Source organism: Bufo gargarizans, chromosome 2 (assembly GCF_014858855.1).
Source record: "Bufo gargarizans isolate SCDJY-AF-19 chromosome 2, ASM1485885v1, whole genome shotgun sequence".
Classification (NCBI taxonomy): Eukaryota; Metazoa; Chordata; class Amphibia; order Anura; family Bufonidae; genus Bufo; species Bufo gargarizans.
In genome coordinates this window covers 546464216-546489533 of record NC_058081.1, presented here as the reverse complement: position 1 = coordinate 546489533, position 25318 = coordinate 546464216, and the positions used below count along the sequence as shown (strand labels likewise).

General features: G+C 45.3%; 1 protein-coding gene across 2 annotated transcripts; it reads right to left on the bottom strand.

Annotated features, from left to right (window-relative positions):
* Positions 1-89: 89 nt before the first annotated feature.
* LOC122928579 lies at positions 90-24508 on the bottom strand. Of its 2 annotated transcripts, none has more exons than XM_044281558.1 (5): positions 24284-24508; positions 20513-20681; positions 16940-17199; positions 9676-10203; positions 90-2521 (listed from the first exon to the last, which is right to left on the bottom strand). In XM_044281558.1, exons 1-5 carry the CDS (start codon positions 24386-24388, stop codon positions 1973-1975), a joined length of 1611 nt encoding a protein of 536 aa, XP_044137493.1. In that variant the 5' UTR covers positions 24389-24508; the 3' UTR covers positions 90-1972. The 2 variants fall into 2 exon arrangements, with proteins under 2 accessions (XP_044137493.1, XP_044137494.1); XM_044281559.1 differs by having other exon boundaries at positions 16940-17196.
* Between the last annotated feature and the right edge of the window lie 810 nt (positions 24509-25318).

Sequence of the window (25318 nt, the reverse complement as noted above, 5' to 3'; positions counted from 1 at the left end):
ACTTTTATTTGGTGCATGGGAAAAAAAAGCTCATCTTTCTAAAAGTAAAGATATATTTGTTACCACAACATGTAATAAACTGTTATTGTATTAAAACACTGGTGGTAATTCCGGTATTGAGATCCAGCAGACTCTGCACATCAGGATGCATCCATTCCGTTAGGATGCATTTGTGTGAAATCAAAACAGATTGTTCACTACATACATTGAAAGTCAATGGGTGACGGATCATTTTTATTTATTTTTTACTCCAAAAAAACAGATCCATTACCGTTTACAGACATTGTTTTCAGTGCTGGATCTGTTTTTTCCATGTCCATTCACAAAATGCAATGCTGCCAGAACGGAAGACCTCCTGGTGCATCCTGGACGGGCCTCGTTCCATTCGGAATGCATGAGGACAAAAATTCTTTTTTTCCTGGTATTTGGATCCTCTGCCAGATCTCAATACTGAAAACAACAACAACTCAAGTGTGAGTAGCCTTCTAAAATGCATGGATGTCAGTCAGTTTTGAAAGGGGGCTGTTTTGAGGAGCAGATGTGGAGGGGTGGTTGAGTCCATTAAAATTGAGCTTGCATCTCCCACGCCGACCCCTATAATGATAAATGTTTAGCTATGGTTTTTTTCTTTTTAAATGCAAGTGGCATTGAATCAGAAAACCTCAGCTTTTATATTCCCAAATTCTTTGGTCCAGGTATCGGAATCTTCTAGTTTTCAACTAAATCTGAAACGCTGAAGCATTTCATTTGTCCTCTAAGGCGGTGTTCACATACTTTCTAATTTGCGGATCTGGCTGTGTTTCTAGTGAGCAGAACATCTCTACAAGAAGGCAAAGTGCAAAAAAGCAAACGGCTTGCTGGGTAAAACCCCAGATGTCATTCTAGTAAGGGTATGTGCACACAGCAGTGCGGTTTGTCATTTCTGTACCCAAATCTGCATTGTTACTTGCTGATTTTTAATTTTTATGGACTTGCTCTAGATCTCACCCTCTGCACTGCAAAGGGTGAAACCTGCACTAACAATTGGCAGATTTCAGAAGGTCAACTTTCGTGTGGAAACTTTCCCCACCATTTCCATGAGATTTTGAAAATCTCATCCACTTATCTGGATGCTGTGCTGCAGACTGTCCGCACGAAAATACAGTGTGCATATACCCTCAAGCAGGGGTGCTCAACCTGCGGCCCTCCAGCTGTTGCACAACTACAACTCCCAGCCTGCCTAGGCAGCCTACAGCAGGGCATGGTGGGAGTTGTAGTTTACAACAGCTGGAGGGCCACTGGTTGAGCTACCCCTGCCCTACATAGTCATATGTGCTAGTTAGATTACATTAGTAAAATATGGCTGCTTTGATCATGAAACAGCCACTTGCAGAGAAGACGGGCGTTTAGACAGCAGGCCGAGTCTAGATGCACTGGATCAATAAAAAAAGCAATTTTGCAAATAATTATGGAAACATCTATACACAGATATGTTTTCATGGTAACTAAAGGTAATGCGGTAATCTGTTCTGCCAGAGGAACAGACTACTGGAGTTACCGCATCTGGCATGGACGCATCCGCATTGACTATAATGGGATCTGGCAGCTTCCGTCGGTAAATGCTACCATATTACCAGAGATGTGAACGTAGCTTTACAAAGGGCTTTGTCAAGCTGGTATATTGATGAAAATCGTGTAAAAGAAGGGGCTGCAGAGTTTCAGCATTGCCTTACCTTCATTGTTTACACAGTGCCACACTGTGCCTGGTACTACAATGTCTGTCAGGTAAATGGAGCTAAGCTGCAGCACCAGGCACAGCAACAAACTAATGTATGGCACTGTGCCTGGGTGAACAATTGCGCCATACAGTGAATTCGTTTTGGGGTGCCTGGAGTTGGACCCCCACCAGTCAGATACTAATGGCCTGGTTTTTTGGTATTGGAGTTTTGAGTGTGACTGAGCAATGACCACTTAAGCCCTTACACATCTGTAGTTAGAAGAAAAGCTTTTGGGGTTGGTTTTCGGACAGTCCCATCGGATCATGTAGCAGACATGCCAAGTAGCAGCAGATGACCCAGGCTCGATCTACTTGTGCTTCCATGTTCTGTGGATACACACACTTTAGAAAGCGAAAGTTGAGCGCTTTGTCTATGAGACTTACGATGCTTAGGACTTGTCTGCTCATCTCCTTCTGCTCCTCTGACAGCTGGGTCGGGACATTTTGCATGAAAGCTGGTAGATCTAATTGTGGGCTTATCCCTCCACACAGCTCTTGTGGCTTACCATCCATTACTTTGGTAGCTATTCCAAATGCTAAACTAGATGAAAACGTGATGAAACCATTGGAAGAGGCGATGGCGTATCCGCGTCTTAAATAATGACTTCTGGAGGGATGGGTAGGAGCAGGTTTAGTACGGTCCTTGGCTTGTACTTCAAAGAATAGGTCTGTACAGTCCATGACTGTAAATGTAAGGCCTTGGTACTGCACAGTTCTCTTTGGTTGGAAGAGTTCTAGGTATCGGGCACTGTACAGGATGGGGATCTAGAAAAGAGAATAAAATACATTATGAACAAGTCTTCTAACCGTGGGAGACGCTGAGGTAGACTAGTCTCTTCTGTCCTGTATGGTCTGAGCGGTGAGGAGTGGCTGAACATCATGGTATTAGAGTCGTGTCCACTTGGCGTTTGTGCTGGGAAATGTGGTGCTACTGGCTCTAGTGATAAAACCGAAAATCATAATTTTCAGTTTAGGGAAAGTTCAACAGTTTTTTCAAACGGATGCAAAATGGAAAATAATGTTCTGATGCAACAAAGGGAGAGTTCAAAAGTGTTAAATCTGTTCCACTGAGATAGTGAGGATACAAATTACGGGAACGCTACTTTTAGACGGGACCTTTCGCCTCTCCGATGTTTGTCTTAGTAACTTTCATCCCTCATGTAATAATTCTGGAGCATCTATTCTTCTGACTGTTATACCTTTCTATTATACCTAATAGCAGTTTTATCAATGAATTGCAAGGTCATTTTTACAGCCTACTATCAATTCATAAACTTCCGATAGGAATAATAGAGCAAGGAACAACATGGTCATAAGAATAGATGCTCCAGAAAGGTTACTACGTGGGGAATACAAGTAGTTATGGCCATTAACAGTGAAGACCGATCATACAGTGCGGTCTTCATTAGTTAACGGTAAGGAAGCTGGGGGCTAACTGGCCATGCAGTATTTTGCCACAGCCTAACCGTATCATAGCTGCTCCATGTGGCCGTACCCCAATATCGCTCTGTACACCTGGGACGTTGCATGGTGCTGTAATAAGCCTGATCTCTCTAACCAGGAGTCTGAAGCGCTCAGCATGGTAATGAAGACGTCCCATAGACTTTCTAATGAGTCCGTCGGCAGTGATGAGAAGCAGTGGAAGTTGTTTTGGCCCGCATCCGAGCCGCCGTTTTGGCGGCTCGGATGCGGACCCATTCACTTCAATCCGTTGCTCCGTTCTACGGCCCCGCAAAAAAATATAACCTGTCCTATTGTTGTCCGCGCTTTGCGGTCTATGACACTTGTACAGGCATTATTGCGACCTCTGCTGGGGCTGATATCCTGTTCCCTGCCACTCCCCAGTGGTGAGAACAATGTAAAAATATCCATGCGACCAAATAATGTCGCACAGCTGTTTAAAAAGTTGCAAAACAGTATATTGCTAATTTATATATATATATTTTTTTTTTTATCGAACACTGGCGTAGCGATTTTAGTAAATGACCCCCAGTGACATGTTCTATTTATTTTTTTTCAAGTGAGGTGCCATTACAACCCCGTCACTTGAATAGAATGGCATGATGGCAATGACTAAGGCCCCTTTCACACGAGTGCGTTTTCCGCGCGAGTGCAATGCGTGACGTGAACGAATAGCACCCGCACTGAATCCTGACCCATTCATTTCAATGGGTCTGTGTACATGAGTGTTTTTTTTTTTTTGCGCATCAGTTCTGCATTGCATAAAAAACTAAGCATATTCTATATTTTGTGTTTTTCACGCAGCCCTGGCCCCATTGAAGTGAATGGGACTTCAGTGAAAAACGCATTGCATCCGGAAGCAAGCAAGTTGCTAAGAGATGTTGTTTGTAAACCTTCAGTTTTTTTATCACGCGCGTGAAAAATGCATCAAAACGCATTGCACCCGCGCAGAAAAAAAATGACTGAACTTGCTTCCAAAATGGTGTGAGTTTCACTGAACACATCCTGAGCCAATCTGTATCATTTGTGTGAAAGAGGCCTAAGGCCTCTTTCAGACGGGCGTTGCGGGAACACGCACGATTTTTCCGCACTAGTGCAAAACATTGTAATGCATTTTGCACTCACGTGATAAAAATCGCGCATGTTTGGTACCGAAACCCGAACTTCTTCACAGAAGTTCGGGCTTGGGTTCGGTGTTCTGTAGATTGTATTATTTTCCCTTAAAACATGGTTATAAGGGAAAATAATAGCATTCTGAATACAGAATACATAGTAAAATAGCGCTGGAGGGGTTAAAAAATAAATACAAATTCAACACTCCTTAATCCACTTGATCGTGAAGCCAGCATCTCCTTCTGTCTTCATCTTAGCTGTTTGCAGCAACAGGACCTGTGGTGACGTCACTCTGGTCATCACATGATCCATCACCATGGTAAAAGATCATGTGATGACCGGAGTGATGTTACCACAGGTCCTGTTGCTGCACAGAAGACAGACAGAAGATATGCCGGGCCTACGCGATCAAGTTGATTAAGGTGAGTTAAATTATTTTAAAAAAAAAATTTAACCCCTTCAGCGCTATTTTACTATGCATTCTGTATTCAGAATGCTATTATTTTCCCTTATAACCATGTTATAAGGGAAAATAATAATCGGGTTTCCATCCTGATCGTCTCCTAGCAACCGTGCGTGAAAATCGCACCGCATCCACACTTGGTTGCGGATGCTTGCGATTTTCACGCAACCCTATTCATTTCTATGGGGCCTGCGTTACGTGAAAAACGCACAAAATAGAGCATGCTGCGATTTTCACGCAACGCACAAGTGATGCGTGAAAATCACCGCTCATGTCAACAGCCCCATAGAAATGAATGGGTCGGTATTCAGTGCGGGTGCAATGCGTTCAACTCGCGCATCGCATCTGCGTGGAATACTCGCCCGTGTGAAAGGGGCCTAAGGCTGCTTTCACACGGACCAGATTTCCGCGCGGGTGCAATGCGTGAGGTGAACACATTGCATCCGGACCCATTCATTTCTATGGGGCTGTGCACACGAGTGGTGATTTTCACGCATCACTTGTGCGTTGCGTGAATATCGCAGCATGCTCCTCTTTGTGCGTTTTCCACGCAACGCAGGCCCCATAGAAGTGAATGGGGCTGCGTGAAAATTGCAAGCAAGTGCGGATGCGGTGCGATTTTTACGCACGTTTGCTAGGAGACAATCGGGATGGGGACCCGATCATTATTATTTTCCCTTTATAACATGGTTATAAGGGAAAATAATAGCATTCTTATAACAGAATGCATAGTACAATAGGGCTGGAGGGGTTAAAAAATAAATAAAAAAAAGGTTTAACTCGCCTTAATCCACTTGTTCGCGCAGCCCGGCTTCTCTTCTGCCTTCATCTGTGAGGAATAGGACCTTTGACGTCACTGCGCTCATCACATGGTCCATCACATGCTCTTTTTACCATGGTGATGGATCATGTGACGGACCATGTGATGAGCGTAGTAACATCACCACAGGTCCTTTTCCTGTGCACAGTAAAAAAGAAGACAGAAAAGAAGCTGGGCTGCGCGAGCAAGTGGATTAAGGTGAGTTAAATTATTTTTTTTCAAAATGTAACCCCTCCAGCCCTATTGTACTAAGCATTCTGTAGTAAGAATGCTATTATTTTCCCTTATAACCATGTTATAAGGGAAAATAATACAATCTAAACAACACCTAACCAAAACCTAAACTTCTGTGAAGAAGTCTAGGTTCGGGTACCAAACGTGCCGATTTTTCTCACGCGCGTGCAAAACGCATTACAATGTTTTGCACTCGCGCAGAAAAATTGCGCATTTTCCCGCAACGCACCCGCATCTTATCCGGGCCAAAAACATGACGCCCGTGTGAAAGAGGCCTAAGAGTCTCTATCCAGACGTGAAACATGTCAGAGAGCTTCCACGCTCCTTTTCAATGTGGAAGGGCTCCAGTGGTTTATAATGTATATCCAATAAACCAGTTTTTTTTATTTCACCTTTATGCTCGATGGCCATTCTCTTACTTCAGATGATCCGAATACAGGCATGTGACTGCTGTAGGCCAATCAATGGCCTCAGTGGTGACGTGTACATGAATTGCAAATACCCACTGCCATGCCATTCAGTCACGTGTCAACGCTGCGGCCAATGATTGACCGGCGGAGGTCATGTGCATGTTACTTTTTACACCCTGTCCAGCCCTCTGTTATATTTTTTCCCTTTAAAGGATAACTGTCAAATTTTTTTGTACCATAGGATGTGGCTGATTAATATCACCTCGGTGCCCCTGTTTAAACTTTTAACTGTGTATTCGATAACTCTCAATTTCTGCATTTTTGTTCATTCTCCTGGTTATTAATACCTGCGCTTAAAATCCCGTTGCTATGTGTCTTCCGTCTCCCTGTTTCCTCATAGAGAAGACGGAGGACGTACAAGCAGGCATTGCGTGCGCGCTCCCTTTGGATCCTGTGCAGCCAGGGCTTGAAGTTAGAATATACCATATACGATATATTCTAAACCCGAGGCGTTCCCATGGTGATGGGGACGCACCTCTGACAGGGCGCTTTCATCCGCGGGACACCTGAGGGGTTAATTGGACGGCAGCTCCCTGTCAGAGGTCGGGTGCCTTCTACAATGTTTACATTGGTGGGCAGTGCCCCCCCTTTCCCCAGTATTAAAATCATTGGTGGGCAGTGCGCCCCTCCCAAGTAAAGGGGCACTGACAGGCCGTTAGAGCATATACAGTGACATATATTCTTCTATTGGTCTTAATATGCTTAATTAAACTATACCATTATCACCCCTCGCTGCCTTTCCTTTACTTATAAAAAGTGTTTTTATCAATATGCAAATGACCTTACTTTGTGCCCAAGGGGCTGTCTCTCATTCAGTTGTGTGCCGAGCCGCGCCCCAACTGCCGTCTCCTAGTGCCGCCCAGCCCAGCTCATTAGTATTCACTGCACTGGGCAGCTTTTTTTTTCTCCCGATGCAGTGAAATCCCGCGCATGTCACTTTATATGCTCTAACGGCCTGTCAGTGTCCCTTTAATACTGGGGAGGAGGGGGGCGCACTCAGGGGCGTAGCTAGAAATGCATGGACCCCATAGCAAAAAAAAATTATGGGCCCCCCCCCAAATATCTATCGGGCCTCCCACCACCCCTTCCAGAGCTCCCACCCAAACACCCATCCTAGATCTCCCACCGCCATGAGCAGTTTCACACTTGCGGCAGGACGGATCCAACAGGCTGTTCACCATGTCGGATCCGTCCTGCGGCTATTTCGCCGTGCCCGCGGACCGCCGCTCCGTCCCCATTGACTATAATGGGGACAGGGGCGGAGCTCCGGCGCAGCACGTTGGTGCACGGAGAAAGGCCGCCGGACTAAAATTACTGCATGTCAGGCTTTTTAGTCCGGCGGCTTTCTCCGTGCACCGCCGGAGCTCCGTCCCCGTCCCCATTATAGTCAATGGGGACAGAGCGGCGGTCCACGGGCACGGCGAAATAGCCACAGGACGGATCCGACATGTTGAAAAGCCTGTCGGATCCGTCCTGCCGCAAGTGTGAAAGTACCCTTAAGAATTTAGATTAACTCAGAAATCATAAATTCTCAATAATCTCACTTCCTTAAATTCAAATCAAATGAATCACATATTCACATCACATGACTTACTTTTAGACAGCAGGTGCCAGCCAGGCACAGACTGGAGTGGCACGACCGACGGCAGGACTGAGTCTGTCACTGGAGACCAGGCAGGCACTGACTGACTCCACTGAGACTGAGCTGAGGACTGGACTGGACTCTGGAGTGACTGTGAGGTGGGTTCCCCTCTCTCACTTTCTCTGAGAGTCTGATCTGAGAGCTGCACCACCGCCGCCGCCTGCTCTACTCAGCCAGACAGTCCAGACTGGTTTTGGGCAGTCAGTCACTGTCAGATTAGCATATCAACCGCATAGCGCCGAATCTGACTGGCGCCAGTGCGACCGATGGGACCCTCCCTAGTCCCTCCACTCTCCAACAGGTAAACCCCCCGGCCCCGCCCCCTCCACCGCCTAAGTCCTCCTCCCTCTAGTTACTAGGACTTTAGGAGGCGGAGCCGGAGGAAATCTTTCCTGCAGGCTGCACACACTGCCAGCCTGGCTCCGCCTCCGCTACACCCCGTTCCGGCCCCCTGCACGGCTCCACCGCCTACCTCATGTCATGCATCTCCTCCTTCCTTGTGCGTGCGGTGCGGCAGACAGTGCGCCCGGGCCCGCCTGCTCCTACTACAGCTCCTCCTTCCTGTTGGCTTCCTTCCCCCCAGCCAGGCCCGAGCCACGGACCGCCCGATCACCGCCCCCTCTACACTGGGCGGGCAGTCGGGCCTGGCTGGCTGGCTGCCTGCCTGTGTGTCCTGTATTAATAAAAATAAAAAAATATGCGGTCCGGACGGGCCCCCAGTGGCGTAGGGCCCCATAGCCACCGTTATGGTTGCTATGGCGATCCCTACGCCACTATGGCGCACTGCCCACCAATGATTTTAATACTGGGGAGGGCGCACAGGCACTCTACCTCTGACCGGGAGCTGCCATCGCGCAATTAACCCGGGTGCCGCGGATGGAAGCGCCCTGTCAGAGGTGCATCCCCGTCACTATGGGAGCACTTCCGGGTTAGAATATACCATCAGATCGGAGTGTATGTGATGGAAGGAGGAGGAGGAGGGAGTGTTTAAGTGGGGGTGAGCTCCGATTGATTGAGGTGCAGAAGCTCGTTCATGAGAGGAGCTGAATGCATTGTGGGTAGTGAGGGCAGGATGGCTTAGCCTCAGGGTGAGGGCAGTGGCGGCCATCTTAACAAGACAGTGAGATTGCAGTTTTATGCAGACTGGTTGCTAAGGGCTGAATCTTATTAAATATGGGGTAAGTAAGTCTAATAGTTATTGATTCAGGAATATCCTGCTATTAGTAACTACATATCTAAAAAATTGAAATTTTGGTCTAAATGTGAGTTATCCTTTAAAGCCAGTGTTGTATTAAAGGGGTTAATACAGAAATGGTTAAAAATAACCTAGGCATTACTCATCTATACCGATCCCTGCTGTTCTGTCGCTGCGACGGTCCACTTTGGAAAAGTCAGGGAAGGCCTGATCAGCTTGGTGGGACACCACTAAATTCTCGACAAAATCTGCATATCTAAGAGTGCGACCACACGGCAGGGACGCCCTGCGGTGGACGCATGTGGCTGGCTTTTGTTAACTAACGAAGGCAGCACTGTTTGGTTGGTCTGCATTGTTAATGGCCGCGTGGCACCTCTAATACAGTGCAGTGTCATCAATTGGACAAAAGCCAGCTGCGGCCCGGTATATGACCACGTCACAACCGCGCTGTGTGTTCATACCCTATTTTGTGGATTTTCCAACGTGCAATAGGTTTGTGTGCCCTCCTCAAACCAACTTACCTGGGTAAGACGTGCATGTAAAAGTTCTGTCCAGTTCAACCAGTAACGCGAGACAGTGGACTCTGATACCCTGAATCGAAATGCCAGATCCTGAAGCAGTAACCCTAAGCGCAATCTTGTGAGTACGAGGAGGAGCTGATCTTCTAAACTTAAGGCACTCTGAGGCCCCACCTCCGTTTTTTTCCGAATTCGGCCAGTACATAGTTGTTGGTCTGCTGTAAGAAAGCTCAGGAAGTCTGTGAGGTGCTCATAGCTGTCAAAGCCTGTGTAAAAGCGCACCCATTTGCTTTCATTTTTAATGCTGTTCATACAGAAGCTGACACTGTCCCTGTTGTGCTCTTGGTGCTTTACTTGCTGACCCAAATAAAGAACGGTCCCAGAGCTTCTCTCCAGCTGCTCCTGCAGCTCTTTGTTCTTCTTTTCGAGAATCTCCTTCTCGCAGGTTAAGTTCCGGATGTCTGATTCCAACTGCAAAATCTGATCGCCCATATCCGACAACAGCGTCCATCTCTCGTTCTCCCACTTCTCCTGTAGCGTAGATAATAAAACACAGAAGCCTTAAAGGGGCTTTTCCATGAAAAACAGATCTTGCAATTACAGGATAAGGGTTAAGTGTATGATCAGTGGAGGTCTGTCTGCTGGGGCTACTGCCAATCATGAGAATGGGGGTCCCGAGTTCCCTGTTTGAATGGAGCAGCAGTCGCGCGTGTCTATTCACCTCTGGAGTACTGCACTCGACTAGCTTCCATAGTCCAATATAGTTAAATGGAGCATCGGCGCATATGTGCAACTGCCACTCCAAAGAGGAACACCGGACCCCTGTTCTTGTGATCAGGAGAGGCCCTAGCGGTTAAAACCTCACCGATCAGACACTTAGGGCACAACCACGCTCGTGTTACGATTGCAATGTGACCAGGGTGCTGTCGAGTACCATGTGACCATACGGGCCGCGGCGGGCTCCAATTAAACTTCTGAGATCGCAGTTTAGTCAGTCAGTATTGTTAATGGCCACATGGCACCTGTGATACTGCACTACCATTAACCATGCAGACTTACTAAACATCGCGGTCTCTTTAGTTTAATCGGGGCCTGTACGGGTACTGTCAAGCCACATGGTCGTACCATTGTATTTTATCTTGCGGATAGGGGATAAGTATTGTTCATAGTTAAACCCATTTAAAGAGGACCTGTCACCACCCCTGACATGCCTGTTTTAATAGCTCCATGCATTCCCCATGTAATACCAATTCCGGATAGTCTATTCTCATGATTCTATGTTGTGCCATATCTTTTCAACTAGAAGTTAAGAATGAATTGCTAGCAGTCTGCAGTAAGGGTACAGAGAGGTGGTAACCAGTTAGGGGGGTGTCCCTGCACAGACTCACTCTATCCAATCAGTGCTGCCATTTCCAGACTGGGCAGGGGCACACCCCCAACTGGTTACCTCCCCTCTGTACCCTTACTGCAGACTGCTGGCAATACATTCCGAGGCACCCCCGCCGATCAGCTGTTTGAAAAGGAGGCGCTCGCCGTGCCAGCACTGCCTCCTCTTCACTGTTTACCTTCTCGTCGTCGCCTCTGCAGCAGTGAGCAGGTGCAATTACACCTAACGTCCCATTCATTTCAATTAGACGGATCGCTCCTATACAAGTGTATGGGAATGATATGTCAGTCATATAAACTCCTGCTCATTCTGGGCTTTGAAGTCAGGGAGACGGTCCCATCAGTGACTGACAGCTCTCTCTGTATACACAGTCATAGAGGGAAGGCTGTCAGTCACTAATAGGACTGTTTCAACATGACAAGTCCCCTTTAAATATAAAGGTTTAACTATACCCTTTGCTGACGTTCCCAGCTGATCAGGCATATACTATCTATATTAGTGCCCCATGAGGGTGAAAATGGGGCATGGGAATGTTAAAGTCTATAGGGAGATTTACCAGCTCTATGATAACGCTTACCTGTCGGACTACGCACCTAACTTATGACAAGATACATGCTTTGTTATAAATTAGGAGCCTCCTCCAGGAGCCCGTGCACCTCAAGTGAAATCTAGCTCAGAGCTGCTGTAGATTTCAGTCTTCATTTATGCCAGAAGACTGGCGCAGAAGATGATAAACATGCCGTGCATGCTAGCCCTGGCACCTCTACGGGTTTGAGACTTTTTTACATCAGAAAACGGTGGTGGGTGGGAATGATAAATCCCCCTCTATATTTGAAGTCTATGGCTTTGGTTACACAGCCTATTGTAGAGGGAAAATTGTGACATGTAGTTCAAGTGACATCTGTGTGATATTTTCAAAGTGTATTTCATTTTTCTAGGAAGGAAGGGTTTGGGTTGATGGAGAACTTGGCCGACTTCTCTGGCTCTACAGTAGGGACGGGCTGCACCTTAATGGGGAGGGTGCAACTGCCCTGGGGAAAAATGGTTAGACGGCTGGAGAAGCTTTTAAACTAGGATCTGGTGGGAGGGTGGGTCATACTAATAAGGTGTTAGATAGTGTAGATAGAGAGTGGGATATAGGAGGGGACAGTGGGGATTTAGTGGGGGCTGGGGTTAGTGAGGAAAGTAGGGAGAAGACTGGGCAGAACTATACACTTATGAAAAATAGATCTGCTGGTAACAAGAACCTGTTACATACAAACATCAACCAAGGTAACCCAAAAATCCCGAATATTCACTTTACAGGTAATAGTAACTTAAAATGTATTTTCACAAATGCCAGAAGTCTAGCTAGCAAAATGGGGGAGCTGGAGGGTATGGTACTAGAAGAACACATAGATGTAGTTGGTGTGGCTGAGACATGGTGGGACTCTTCGCATGACTTGGCTGTAAATATTAAGGGTTTTACACTATTTAGGAAAGACCGGGTCAATAGAAAAGGAGGTGGCGAGTGATCTGAAGACAAGTGTGAAAGAGGCAATTGTGGGTGAAGATGTGGAAACCTTATGGGTGGAAGTTCAAAGGGATATAAACACTGAAAAATAATACTTGGTGTAATCTATAGACCCCCTAACATCACAGAGGAGATAGAAACACAACTGTATAACCAAATAGAGCGGGCGGCACAGGCTGGTACACTGGTCATAATGGGAGATATTAACTTCCCAGACATTGACTGGGGACAAGATTCTGCCTCAACCGCAAAGGGGAAAAAATTCCTCAACTTGCTGCAGGACCACTTTATGGGCCAGTTTGTAGAAGCTCCCACTAGGGGCGATGCTCTGTTGGATCTGGTAATTTCTAATCATGCAGGGCTTGTTGGAAATGTTACTGTTCGAGAAACACTAGGTAATAGTGACCACAATATAGTTATATTCCCCCTAAACTATAAGAAGCAAACTCTGTCAGGCAGAGCAAAGACACTGGATTTTAAAAAGGCTAGTTTCCCTGGGTTGAGGGCAGCATTTCAGGGCATAGACTGGGAGCAGCTACTGTCACATAATAATACGGAGGATAAATGGGAGAGCTTTAAATCACATTGAGTAATTGCACACAAAAAATATTCCTTTAGGTAACGAGTATAAATGGCTAAAAATAAACCCCCCATGGCTTACAGCTACTGTAAAAGGGGCAATAAAAGACTAAAAAAAGGGCATTTAAAAAAAAAAACAAATCTGAGGGGTCAGCTGTAGCGTTTGAAGTTTACAAAGGGCTTAATAGAATCTGTAAAAAGGAGATTCTGCAAAAATAGAAAACGAACAGCAGGTGGCAAAAGAGAGCAAAACAAATTGTATATACAAAAGAAGAGAAAGGAGCCGATATCTGTGGTGCTGGGGCTGTTAGTACATCCAGTGATATACTCAATTGGCTAACTGTAGATATGGTCCAAGAGAAGCTAAATAAGGTAAATGTGACCAAGGCTCCGGGTCCAGATGGATTACACCCATGAGTGCTTATAGAGCTCAGTTCAGTCATTGCTGTGCCCCTGTTTATAATTTTTAAAGATTCTCTAGGTACTAGTACGGTGCCAAGTGATTGGTGCAAGGCAAATGTGGCGCCCATATTCAAAACAGGATCTAGGTCCTTCACGGGTAATTATAGACCAGTTAGTTTAACTTCTGTTGTGGGAAAAATGTTTGAAGGACTCTTAAGGGACTATGTACAGGAGTAAATAATATTATAAGTGATAACCAACATGGGTTTACCAAGGACAGAAGTTGTCAGACTAACCTGATTTGTTTTTATGAGGAGGTGAGTAGTAGCCTGTACAGAGGGGCAGCTGTGGATGTAGTGTTTCTGGATTTTGCAAAGGCTTTTGATTCTGTCCCTCGTATACGTTTAATAGGTAAAGTAAGGTCTATTGGCTTGGAAAGTATAGTTTGTAATTGGATTGAAAACTGGCTAAAGGACCGTGTCCAGAGAATTCTGGTCAATGATTACTATTTAGAATGGTCCCAGGTTATAAGTGGTGTACCCCAAGGTTCAGTGCTGGGTCCTCTTATTATTTAATTTATTTTTTAATGATATCGAGGACAGGATTATCATCACCATTTCTATTTTTGCAGATGACACTAAGCTGTGTAGAACTGTACAGTCTATGGAAGATGTCCATAAACTAGAAGCTGACTTGAACACTCAGTGATTGGGCATCAACTTGGCAAATGAGGTTCAACGTGGAGAAATGTAAAGTTATACATTTTGGTAGTAATAATCTCGGTGCTTCATATGTCCTACCTAGATGATGTAGCACTGGGAGAGTCACTTGTAGAGAAGGATTTGGGTGTCCTTGTAGATTGTAGATTAAATAACAGCATACAATGTCAATCAGCTGCTTCTAAGGCCACCAGGATATTGTCATGCATTAAACGAGGCATGGACTCGCTGGGCAGAGATGTAATATTACCACTTTACAAAGCGTTGGTGCAGCCTCATCTGGAATATGCCGTTCAGTTCTGGGTACCAGTCCATAGAAAGGATGCACTGCAGCTGGGAAAAGTACAGAGGAGAGCGACTATACTGATAAGGGGCCTGGGGGGTCTTAGTTATGAAGAAAGATTAAAATAATTGAATTTATTTAGTCTTGAGAAGAGACGTCTAAGGGGGTACATGATTAACCTATACAAATTTATATAAATGGGCCATACAAAAAATACGGTGAAAAACTGTTTCATGTAAAATGCGCTCAAAAGACAAAGGGGGCACTGCCTCCGACTGGAGAAGAAAAAGTTCAGTCTCCAGAAGCATCAAAGCTTCTTTACTGTAAGAACTGTGAATCTGTGGAATAGACTTCCTCAGGACGTGGTCACAGCAGGAACAATGGACAGTTTCAAAAAGGGTTTAGATGAATTCTCAATAGTAAACAACATTAATGGTTATGAAAATATGTAGAAATCTGAGTCTCTGGAACTTCCTTCTGGAATTCGCATCCCCACCTATCCCTTGGTTGAACTTGATGGACTTATGACTTTTTTCAACCGTATCAACTATGTAACTATGTAATATTTGATGTGTGTTTCCAACCCTCCGCATACTAGACACGGAATACATGTCAAGAAGTGACATGACTGTATGAACGTGGCGTACATTTCACTCTGAAATCAATAGGATGCTGTTCGGGAGTGTATTTTATTGTGTAATACGCCATGACCTAGACATGAAAAAAGGCTGTTAACATACCCTAAGACACACATACCTTTGGTATGTATGATGGACAGAGATGGACCTGGGAGGGACGTGGAAGGCAAACAGAGGCCAGACAGAAGTCACTTTGACCTCCAAAATGACACCTCTCAGACAGACATAAACATTGACTGCTGTAATATGCAACTCCTGTACTTACTTTAAGCATCAACGAGTCCTGGGAACAAGAATTTGGGAGAAATTAAAGGGCATCTGTCAGCAGAATTGTACCTATGACACTGGCTGACCCGTTAAATGTGCACTTGGGCATCTGTGTTGGTCCCATGTTCATATGTGCCCACATTGAGAAAAATGAAGGTTTAATATATGCAAACAAGCCTCTAGGAGCAATGGGGGTGTTGTTGTTACACCCAGAGGCTCTGCTGTCTCTGCAACTGCTGCACCCTCTCCACTTTGATTGACAGGGCCAGGCAATGATGATTTTTACACTGCCTGGTCCTGTCAATGAAAGTGGAGAAAGCGTGGCAGTTGCAGAGAGAGCAGAGCCTCTAGGTGTAACAACACCCCCATTGCTCCTAGAGGCTCATTTTCATATATTAAAACATCATTTTTCTCAGCAGGCGGGCACATATGAACATAGGACCAACACAGATGCTTCAGCTGCCAAGTGAACACGTAACAGGTCAGCCAGTGTCATAGGGAGAAATCTGCTGACAGAGGCCCTTTAACACAATTTTTACAATTACCTTCCTGCTCCTGTTTGGAATATCCCTTTAACAGTACTGGATATTATAGTAGTTATTTTACTTGTACTGGATATTATATTAGCTCTGTTTGCTGTACTGGATATTATATTGCTTCCTGTTTGCTGTACTGGATATTATATTGCTTCCGTTTGCTGTACTGGATATTATATTGCTTCCGTTTGCTGTACTGGATATTATATTGCTTCCGTTTGCTGTACTGGATATTATATTGCTTCCGTTTGCTGTACTGGATATTATATTGGTTCCGTTTGCTGCACTGGATATTATATTGGTTCCGTTTGCTGCACTGGATATTATATTGGTTCTGTTTGCTGTACTGGATATTACGGTATATTAGTTCTGTTTGCTGTACTAGATATTATATTGCTTCTGTTTGCTGTACTGGATATTATATTGGTTCCGTTTGCTGTACTAGATATTATATTGGTTCCATTTGCCGTACTGGATATTATATTGGTTCCATTTGCTGTACTGGATATTACGGTATATTAGTTCTGTTTGCTGTATTGGATATTATATTGCTTCTGTTTGCTGTACTGGATATTACGGTATATTAGTTCTGTTTGCTGTACTAGATATTATATTGCTTCTGTTTGCTGTACTAGATATTATATTGGTTCCGTTTGCTGTACTGGATATTATATTGCTTCCGTTTGCTGTACTGGATATTATATTGCTTCTGTTTGCTGTACTAGATATTATATTGCTTCTGTTTGCTGTACTAGATATTATATTGCTTCTGTTTGCTGTACTAGATATTATATTGGTTCCGTTTGCTGTACTGGATATTATATTGCTTCTGTTTGCTGTACTGGATATTATATTATTTACTTGTAAGGGATATTATATTAGATCTATTTGTTGTGCAGGATATTCTGTTACGTTTGTTACAGAATTAGTGGTGTGGAATTACCTGGAGTTGCTGACATTGCATTTCTTTGTTTTTAAGTGCTTCTTGTAATAACTGCAGACTCTGGCTCTGCTGGTGACATGTCTTCTTCAACTCTCTCACCATCTCTTTCAAGAGCTCAGGGTTGTCGGGTACACAGTAATCTCCATGGTCATGCACAATACATTCATTTCGATCACCCACATCTTGGATATTTGCTTTATTTGCTTTCTCCATAAACTCTGCTGCCAACACCAAATCTCCAATGCTGGACTGAACCTCTGCTGAAGAAGAAGGGATAAAATGACAGAGCTTAAAGGGTTGGCCAACAAACAACATGGTGGAGACCGTGATAACCAAGCGCTGTACTAGCCTATCAATGCCATAGACATAGAATGGAGTGATGGTGTGCATGAGTGCCCGCTGCTCAATTCCTACGGGGGATTCGGAACCCCCACTGTTATGATAAGCAGGGGACTCAGCAGTCACACCTCCAGTAATCACACATTCATCACATATCTTTGTGTGCCAACTTTTCTGATGCGTCTGGTTTAGAAATTATTGGATTCTATATAAAACATATATAAAAGAATGCTACATTTTGCTGTCCCTCCTTTGAACGGTGTTCAGAGATGGACAATCATGTAAAATCCTGTCTCATTTACTGAGCAGATTGGTGGACAGTTTTGTGAGGAACATCAACAAGCTCTAAATGGATTTGTTAATGCTCAGTTGGTCACAATCTGGTAGACTATCTTCACTACAACCTACTCACAGATTCGAGCAGTATTTACCAGCACTGCATTTTCTGGTGTTTCAGAATGGGCAGCTATCTTGGGAGCATCAAGGATAGGGCAGGGAAGATGGTTAAAAAGTCTTCCCTACTAACCAGTCAGGCACAAGGATAAGCAGGAAAAGCCTGCATCAGATAGTCAGCAGAGGTCCTTCAGGAGTCTGTCAGGGAGGCAAGTGAGGAGGCTGGGTCTAGGACAGTGATGGCGAACCTTTTAGAGGCCAAGTGCCCAAACTGCAACCCAAAACCTACTTATTTATCGCAAAGTGCCAACAAGGCAATTTAACCTAAATACAGTTCAATATAGTATATCTTCCATGTACTTCATCATTTAGCGATAATGCGCTGCCTACATTCAATGCGCCGCCTGTGTTGTTCATAGTGCATATTGGTACACCTTAGACTTTTTCCAGGGTGTGGGTGCCCACAGAAAGGGCTCTGAGAGCCACCTCTGGCACCCGTGCGATAAGTTCACCAACACTGGTCTAGGATCAGACCACTGTTTTGGGTGATAATGGAAAGTAGAGGAGGAAGACACCAGACTGTGGCCTCCAGAATTAGGAGAAGAAACCCTCCAACTCTCCAGGGGGACCTCACCAGCAGCTGGCAGCGCATATGGTAGCCACTGATTTGTGAATGGTTTAAGGTAGGATTACTGCTGCTACTGGGTTTTGTTGCCATGTTGTGTGCTAGCCACACCTCCTCACTGCAGGAACGGCAGCAGGAAGTGGGTCACATTTTGAGATGGTCACCCCTTGCTGGAGCAAAAAGACAGGTTAGGTGCAGGGGGTTAATGCTGCATCACGTGTGCTAACTGAACACAAGGAATTATGCTGGGTATTGCAACCCTATCAGGCCTCCTGCACACAGCCGTATCCTTATTTCGGTCCACAAAATACAAAGGCTGGCCATGTGCAACCTACAATTTTCTTGGCCCCTGTTGTAGAAATACATATTCTTGTCTCCAAAACGGACAAGAATAGGACATGTTCTATCATTTGCGGCACAGCCACACAGATGCGGGCAGCACACTGATGACATCTGTATAGAAATAAGTGACAAGTACAAACCGGATTCCCAAAAAGTTGGGACACTATAAAAATCGTGAATAAAAACTGAATGCAATGATGTGGAGGTGCCAACTTCTAATATTTTATTAGGAATAGAACATAAATCACGGAACAAAAGTTTAAACTGAGAAAATGTACAATTTTAAGGGAAAAATATGTTGAATCAGAATTTCATGGTGACAACAAATCCCCAAAAAGTTGGGACAAGGCCATTTTCACCACTGTGTGGCATCTCCCCTTCTTCTTACAACACTCAACAGACGTCTGGGGACCGAGGATACCAGTTTCTCAAGTTTAGAAATAGGAATGCTCTCCCATTCTTGTCTAATACAGTCCTCAAACTGTTCAATCGTCTTGGGCCTTCTTTGTTGCACCTTCCTCTTTATGATGCGCCAAATGTTCTCTATAGGTGAAAGATGTGGACTGCAGACTGGCCATTTCACTACCCGGATCCTTCTCCTACGCAGCCATGATGTTGTGATTGATGCAGAATGTGGTCTGGCATTATCTTGTTGAAAAATGCAGGGTCTTCCCTGAAAGAGATGATGTCTGGATGGGAGCATATGTTGTTCTAGAACCTGAATATATTTTTCTGCATTGATGGTGCCTTTCCAGACATGCAAGCTGCCCATGTCACACGTACTCATGCAACCCCATACCATCAGAGATGCAGGCTTCTGAACTGAGCGTTGATAACAACTTGGGTTGTCCTTGTCCTCTTTGGTCCGGATGACATGGCGTCCCAGATTTCCAAAAAGAACTTCGAATTGTGACTCGTCTGACCACAGAACAGTCTTCCATTTTGCCACACTCCATTTTAAATGATCCCTGGCCCAGTGAAAACGCCTGAGCTTGTGGATCTTGCTTAGAAATGACTTCTTCTTTGCACTGTAGAGTTTCAGCTGGCAACGGTGGATGGCACGGTGGATTGTGTTCACTGACAATGGTTTCTGGAAGTATTCCTGAGCCCATTCTGTGATTTCCTTTACAGTAGCATTCCTGTTTGTGGTGCAGTGTCGTTTAAGGGCCCGGAGATCACGGGTATCCAGTATGGTTTTACGGCCTTGACCCTTACACACAGAGATTGTTCCAGATTCTCTGAATCTTCGGATGATGTTATGCACAGTTGATGATGATAGATGCAAAGTCTTTGCAATTTTTCGCTGGGTAACACCTTTCTGATATTGCTCCACTATCTTTCTGCGCAACATTGTGGGAATTGGTGATCCTCTACCCATCTTGGCTTCTGAGAGACACTGCCACTCTGAGAAGCTCTTTTTATACCCAATCATGTTGCCAACTGACCTAATTAGTGTTAATTGGTCTTCCAGCTCTTCGTTATGCTCAAATTTACTTTTTCCAGCCTCTTATTGCTACTTGTCCCAACTTTTCTGGGATTTGTTGACACTGTGAAAATTTGAATCAACGTATTTTTCCTTTAAAATGATACATTTACTCGGATTAAACTTTTGATCTGTCATCTACGTTCTATTACAAATAAAATATTGACATTTGCCATCTCCACATCATTGCATTCAGTTTTTATTCACAATTTGTTTAGTGTCCCAACTTTTTTGGAATCCGGTTTGTACCACAAATACCATCATGTGCATGAGGTGGTACAACTGTGTTATGGCCATCGGAAACCAGCCTTCAAATAGTTTTTTCATGGAAATATCTGATCAGCACTTGTATTCATGTACAGTCATACAGTAATGAATACATGGTTCTCACCTACGTCTTTTGGAAACTGGGAACAAAAATGCACCCTCTTTCTATTACTGATTCCGGCCTTTTTTCTCTTTAATGCCTTACGCATCTTTATCTTTGGAATAGGTCTGTCTTCCACCACATCCTGTTCCAGGCCATAATCCGGAGGAGAAATGCTAGATACTGCAATGTCCTAGTGGAAATAAAAAAAGAAGTAAATGAAAAGAAAAAAAATAACTGTTACTGAACGCTTCCTGCCAACAATCACTTGCAGCATTGGGGTGTCTAATACACCCTTAAGGCCTCCTGCACACGACCGCAGGGCCACTGCGGACCACAAACCACAGATCCGCAAAACATGGGCACTGGCCGCGTGCACTCTGCATCACCACTGATTTCAATGAGTCCGCATTCCACAAGATGCGGTGATAGATCGGATATGTCCTATCTTTTGCGGTGCAGAGGCACGGACATGGAAGGGTTTCCATTCGTTTCTTTTCCCCTTAGGCCACATTACAAAACCATGAGCCATTCCTGTGTTGCAGACTGCAGATTGACTTGAAGCTCTACCGTGTACTTCTGGATCCGTGCCTCCGCTCCGCAAAAAATGGGATATGTCCTACCTTCGGCCGAATCTTGCGGATTGCGGACCCATTAAAGTCAATGGGTCTGCACTGCGATGCAGAGTGCACGCAGCCTGTGCCAGGGTTTTGCGGATCGCGGTACGCTACAAGAGTATGGCTGTCCCTCGGTCGTGTAAATGCAGCCTTAGGCTACTTTCACACCTGCGTTCAGGTGTCCGCTCGTGAGCTCTGTTTGAAGGGGCTCACAAGCGGCCCTGAACGCAGCCGTCTGGCCCTAATGCATTCTCAGTGGAGGCGGATCCACTGAGAATGCATCCGCCTGCCAGCGCTCAGCCTCCGCTCCGCTCAGCGTTCGGGTGTCCGCCTGGCCGTGCGGAGGTGAGCGGATCCGTCCAGACTTATAATGTAAGTCAATGGGGACGGATCTCTTTGAAGATGACACCATATGGCTCAATCTTCAAGCGGATCCGTCCCCCATTGACTTTCAATGTAAAGTCTGAACGGATCCGCTCAGGCTACTTTCACACTTAGAAATTTTTTCTAAGTTATAATGCAGACGGATCCGTACTGAACGGAGCCACCGTCTGCATTAATATGAGCGGATCCGTTCAGAACGGATCCGATCGAACGCTAGTGTGAAAGTAGCCTTAAAAAGCATCATTCACCAATCCCCCACCATTACTGCTGCGACACTTAATAGGTTCCCTCCATCTAGTCCTGGCTGGACACACAGGAAATGCCTGCAGATGTCTGCCACTCGCTGCCAGGTCACCACTGTGGCCAGTGATTGGCTGAGCAGGCACCTCCAGGCACTTCCTGCATGTCAATATCATTATTTGGGGGGGCTCATTGAGGAATCATACTGAATGGGCGGGGGGGGGGGGGGGCACTGGGGATCATAACACTGTGTGTGGGGGGCACTACTCATTAGGGTCCATTCACACGTTCGCAACGTTGCGGAACGGATCCGGACCCATTCATCTTCAATGGGGCCGGAAAAAATGCTAACAGCACGCAGTGTGCTGTCCACATCCGCACTTCCGTTCCGCAAGCATGTCCTATTCTTGTCCACAGAGAAGAAAAGGCATTTCTACTAAAGTGCCGGCCATGTGTTGTCTGCAAAGTGCGGAACGCACATGGCTGATGTCCGTGTTTTGCAGATCAGCAATTTGCGGACCGCAAAACACTTGCGAACGTGTGAATAGACCCCTACACTGTGTAAGGGGCACTCATACACTATAATAGCCCCCTCATAGTGTAATGACCCCCCAGTGGCCCTATAGCTATCATTGCTGGAGCACAGTCCTTTCATTCACTTACTGCAGCGCATCTCCCTGCACTCGGGCGCAGCAGTGAGACACACGTCATAACATCACCGCTGGGCCGGGCCTGGAGGAGAGAAGGAGCGCAGGGAGAGGATTCCCCTGTGCTCCAGCAATGAGATGGAAGCGCTCGTAGCAGCCGGCACTGCCCTGACAGCCTGCACCCGGGGTCTACCGCACCCCCACCCCCTTGGCACGCCACTGTACAGTGGGCCCAGGGCCGGTTTTAGACAAAATGTGGCCCTGGGGAAAATAAAAAGTGGGGCCCCAAATCTTGTAATAATGTACTAACACAGTCACATTTTGTCGATTCCAGGCCCTCCCTCACAGATTTATACCCCATAAAGCCCCACACACAGATCTGCACCTGAGGGGTTAACTGCCACGGATCGCAGCGCCCTATCACAGAGGTCAGGTGCCAGCTATGTGATTCTGCCGCCGACACACGCCTCCTGTATTTGCATTAGTGGTTTAGTTATCATAGGTGGCGCAGTGGCCACAGCCTCTCCCCTCCTCCGCCCCTCTCTTCTCATTGGTGGCAGCAGGGGGAGGGAGAGAGACTCCTTCTCCACTGTTCTGCTGAGAGCAGCGCACGCCATGTTCTGTGATACTAAGCTGTGCAGTAGTGCAGCCTATTATAGGTACAGTGCTGCCCAGAATTATTCATACCCCTGGCAAATTTTAACTTAAAGTTACTTTTATTTAACCAGTAAGTAATTTTTTGACGGGAAATGACATAGGTGTCTCCCAAAAGACAATAAGAGGCATTATTGTGGGGAAAAAAAAAAACATTTCTCAGCTTTTATTTACATTTGAGCAAAAAATACAAGATTTTCCGCACTTGCTGGTTGAATAAAAGTAACTTTAAGTCAAAATTTGCCAGGGGTATGAATAATTCTGGGCAGCACTGTAAATGTCAAATCCTGGTATCGAATCGATACTGGTACAAAAGTACCGATTGGATATCGATAATTCGATACCCGCAACAACCCTAGACCACCATAACATTTTAATTTTTATGTCTACAGAGCTGTGTGAGGGCTCTTTTTTTTTGTAGGACGATCTGTAGAATTATTTTTGGAGTATGCAACATTTTGATAATTTTTTACTCCATTTTTTATGGGAGGTGAAGAGCTCAATCTGGTTGGGTTCTATGGGCAAATAAGTCTGTTTTCCTTTGCATCGTTTTGATAAATCCCCCCTAATGGCTTATTCAGACAACCATATGAATAGGTCTGCATCCGTTCCGCAAAAAATACGGACAGCACACAGTGTGCTTTCCGCATCCATAGTTGCGCTCCATTTCTATCATAGTTCTGGCTATGTGCGGTCCGCAAATTATTATTTTTTTCTTTGTGGATCTGCAATTTGCGGACCGCAAAACACTACGATCGTCTGAAAGAGCCCTGTCATGTCACTGATGTGTGAATGAGGCCTAACTGTGAAACCTGCCATGTTACCCACAGCAACCAATCACATTGCAGCTTTCATTTTTCCACAGCAGTTTAAGAAATAAAAGCTGAGCTCTGACTGGTTGCTAGGGGCAACAAGTTATTTTCTTTCAGCCAGTGCCAAATGTGGCTGAGAACCGAGGTGGTCACTGAGCGCTCAGATGCAGGGGGCACATGCCAACACAAATGTGTCAGAAAATAATTGTCATTCTGCATTGCAAGTCATGTACCAAGCCTTACAGCAACTCCTATCAGGCATTTTATAACATTTGCCCTTATCTTGCCATTTTATACAAATTATCAGACATGAAATTACCTTTTTAATACAAATACCTAGTGAAAAAAGAAAATAAAACCACAGCCCTAGATCACTCCGTGGCATGTGCCAGGCACACAGTGACCGAAGTTGGGAACTGCGGGATCTGTTGAGTGCGGTACCTGATGGAGCAGACAGCTGTGCTTAGCTGCACTGTTACTGGAAGAATCTGCATCCTCCTCCTCCATATTTGCCGTCTCGTTATCATTGTCTCCGAGCTTCTCCATATTCCTAATAGCCGCCAACCGTCCGCTGGAGGTGACAGATGTGTTACTGTATATGCATATATCTATATTTTATATCGACGGCAATCACACAGACGGGTCAGATTACAAAGCGGAAGTCGATCGCAGCCTCTCTTTGAAAACAAAATGGCGGACATGAACGTGCCCTATTACCGGTAGTATGCCAGTGTCAAAGATGGCGCTGACGTGCCGCTGCACTGGCAGAGGGGAGGGGAGATATCGTTCGGATGTCATAGGTGGCCACCGGTACATAAGTGAAAAAGTACCACTTCCTGCTGCTTACTTTGGTTCCTCGATAGGGTTATTAGAAGCTGCTGCAGAGGGCGTGTGTGTGTGTGTGTGTGTTTGTGTGTGTGTTTGTGTGTGTGTGTGTATATATAGTTAAAGAAAAAAAAAAGGAAAAAATAAATAAATAATAAATATATATATATATACATACACACGTTATTTATTTACCTAATATATCATTCATATACTGTACTTGCATGCCTCCTAACTTTCAAAGAAAGCAAACAGGGAGGAGAATGTTTTTTTATTTAATTTTATATTAAGCCACACCTCTAACTGCCCAATTTCTGTCTATACATGCCTAATCCTATTTAGTCTGCTTTTTGCCCCCCACTCAGTAGTAGAGCCCCTTTATGCCCCATACACATAGCAGTTAGACCCCCTTAGTCCCCCCTCACTGTAGTTATGCCTTCTAAGTGCTCCCCTTACAACAGCGTTGTCCCCTCAGTGCCCCCTTACAACAGTGTTGTCCCCTTAGTGCCCCCCTTACAACAGTGTTGTCCCCTTAGTGCCCCCTTATGTTTTCCCCTTAGTGCTCACCTTACAACAGTGTTGTCCCCTTAGTGCTCCCCTTACAACAGTGTTGTCCCCTCAGTGCCCCCCTTACAACAGTGTTGTCCCCTC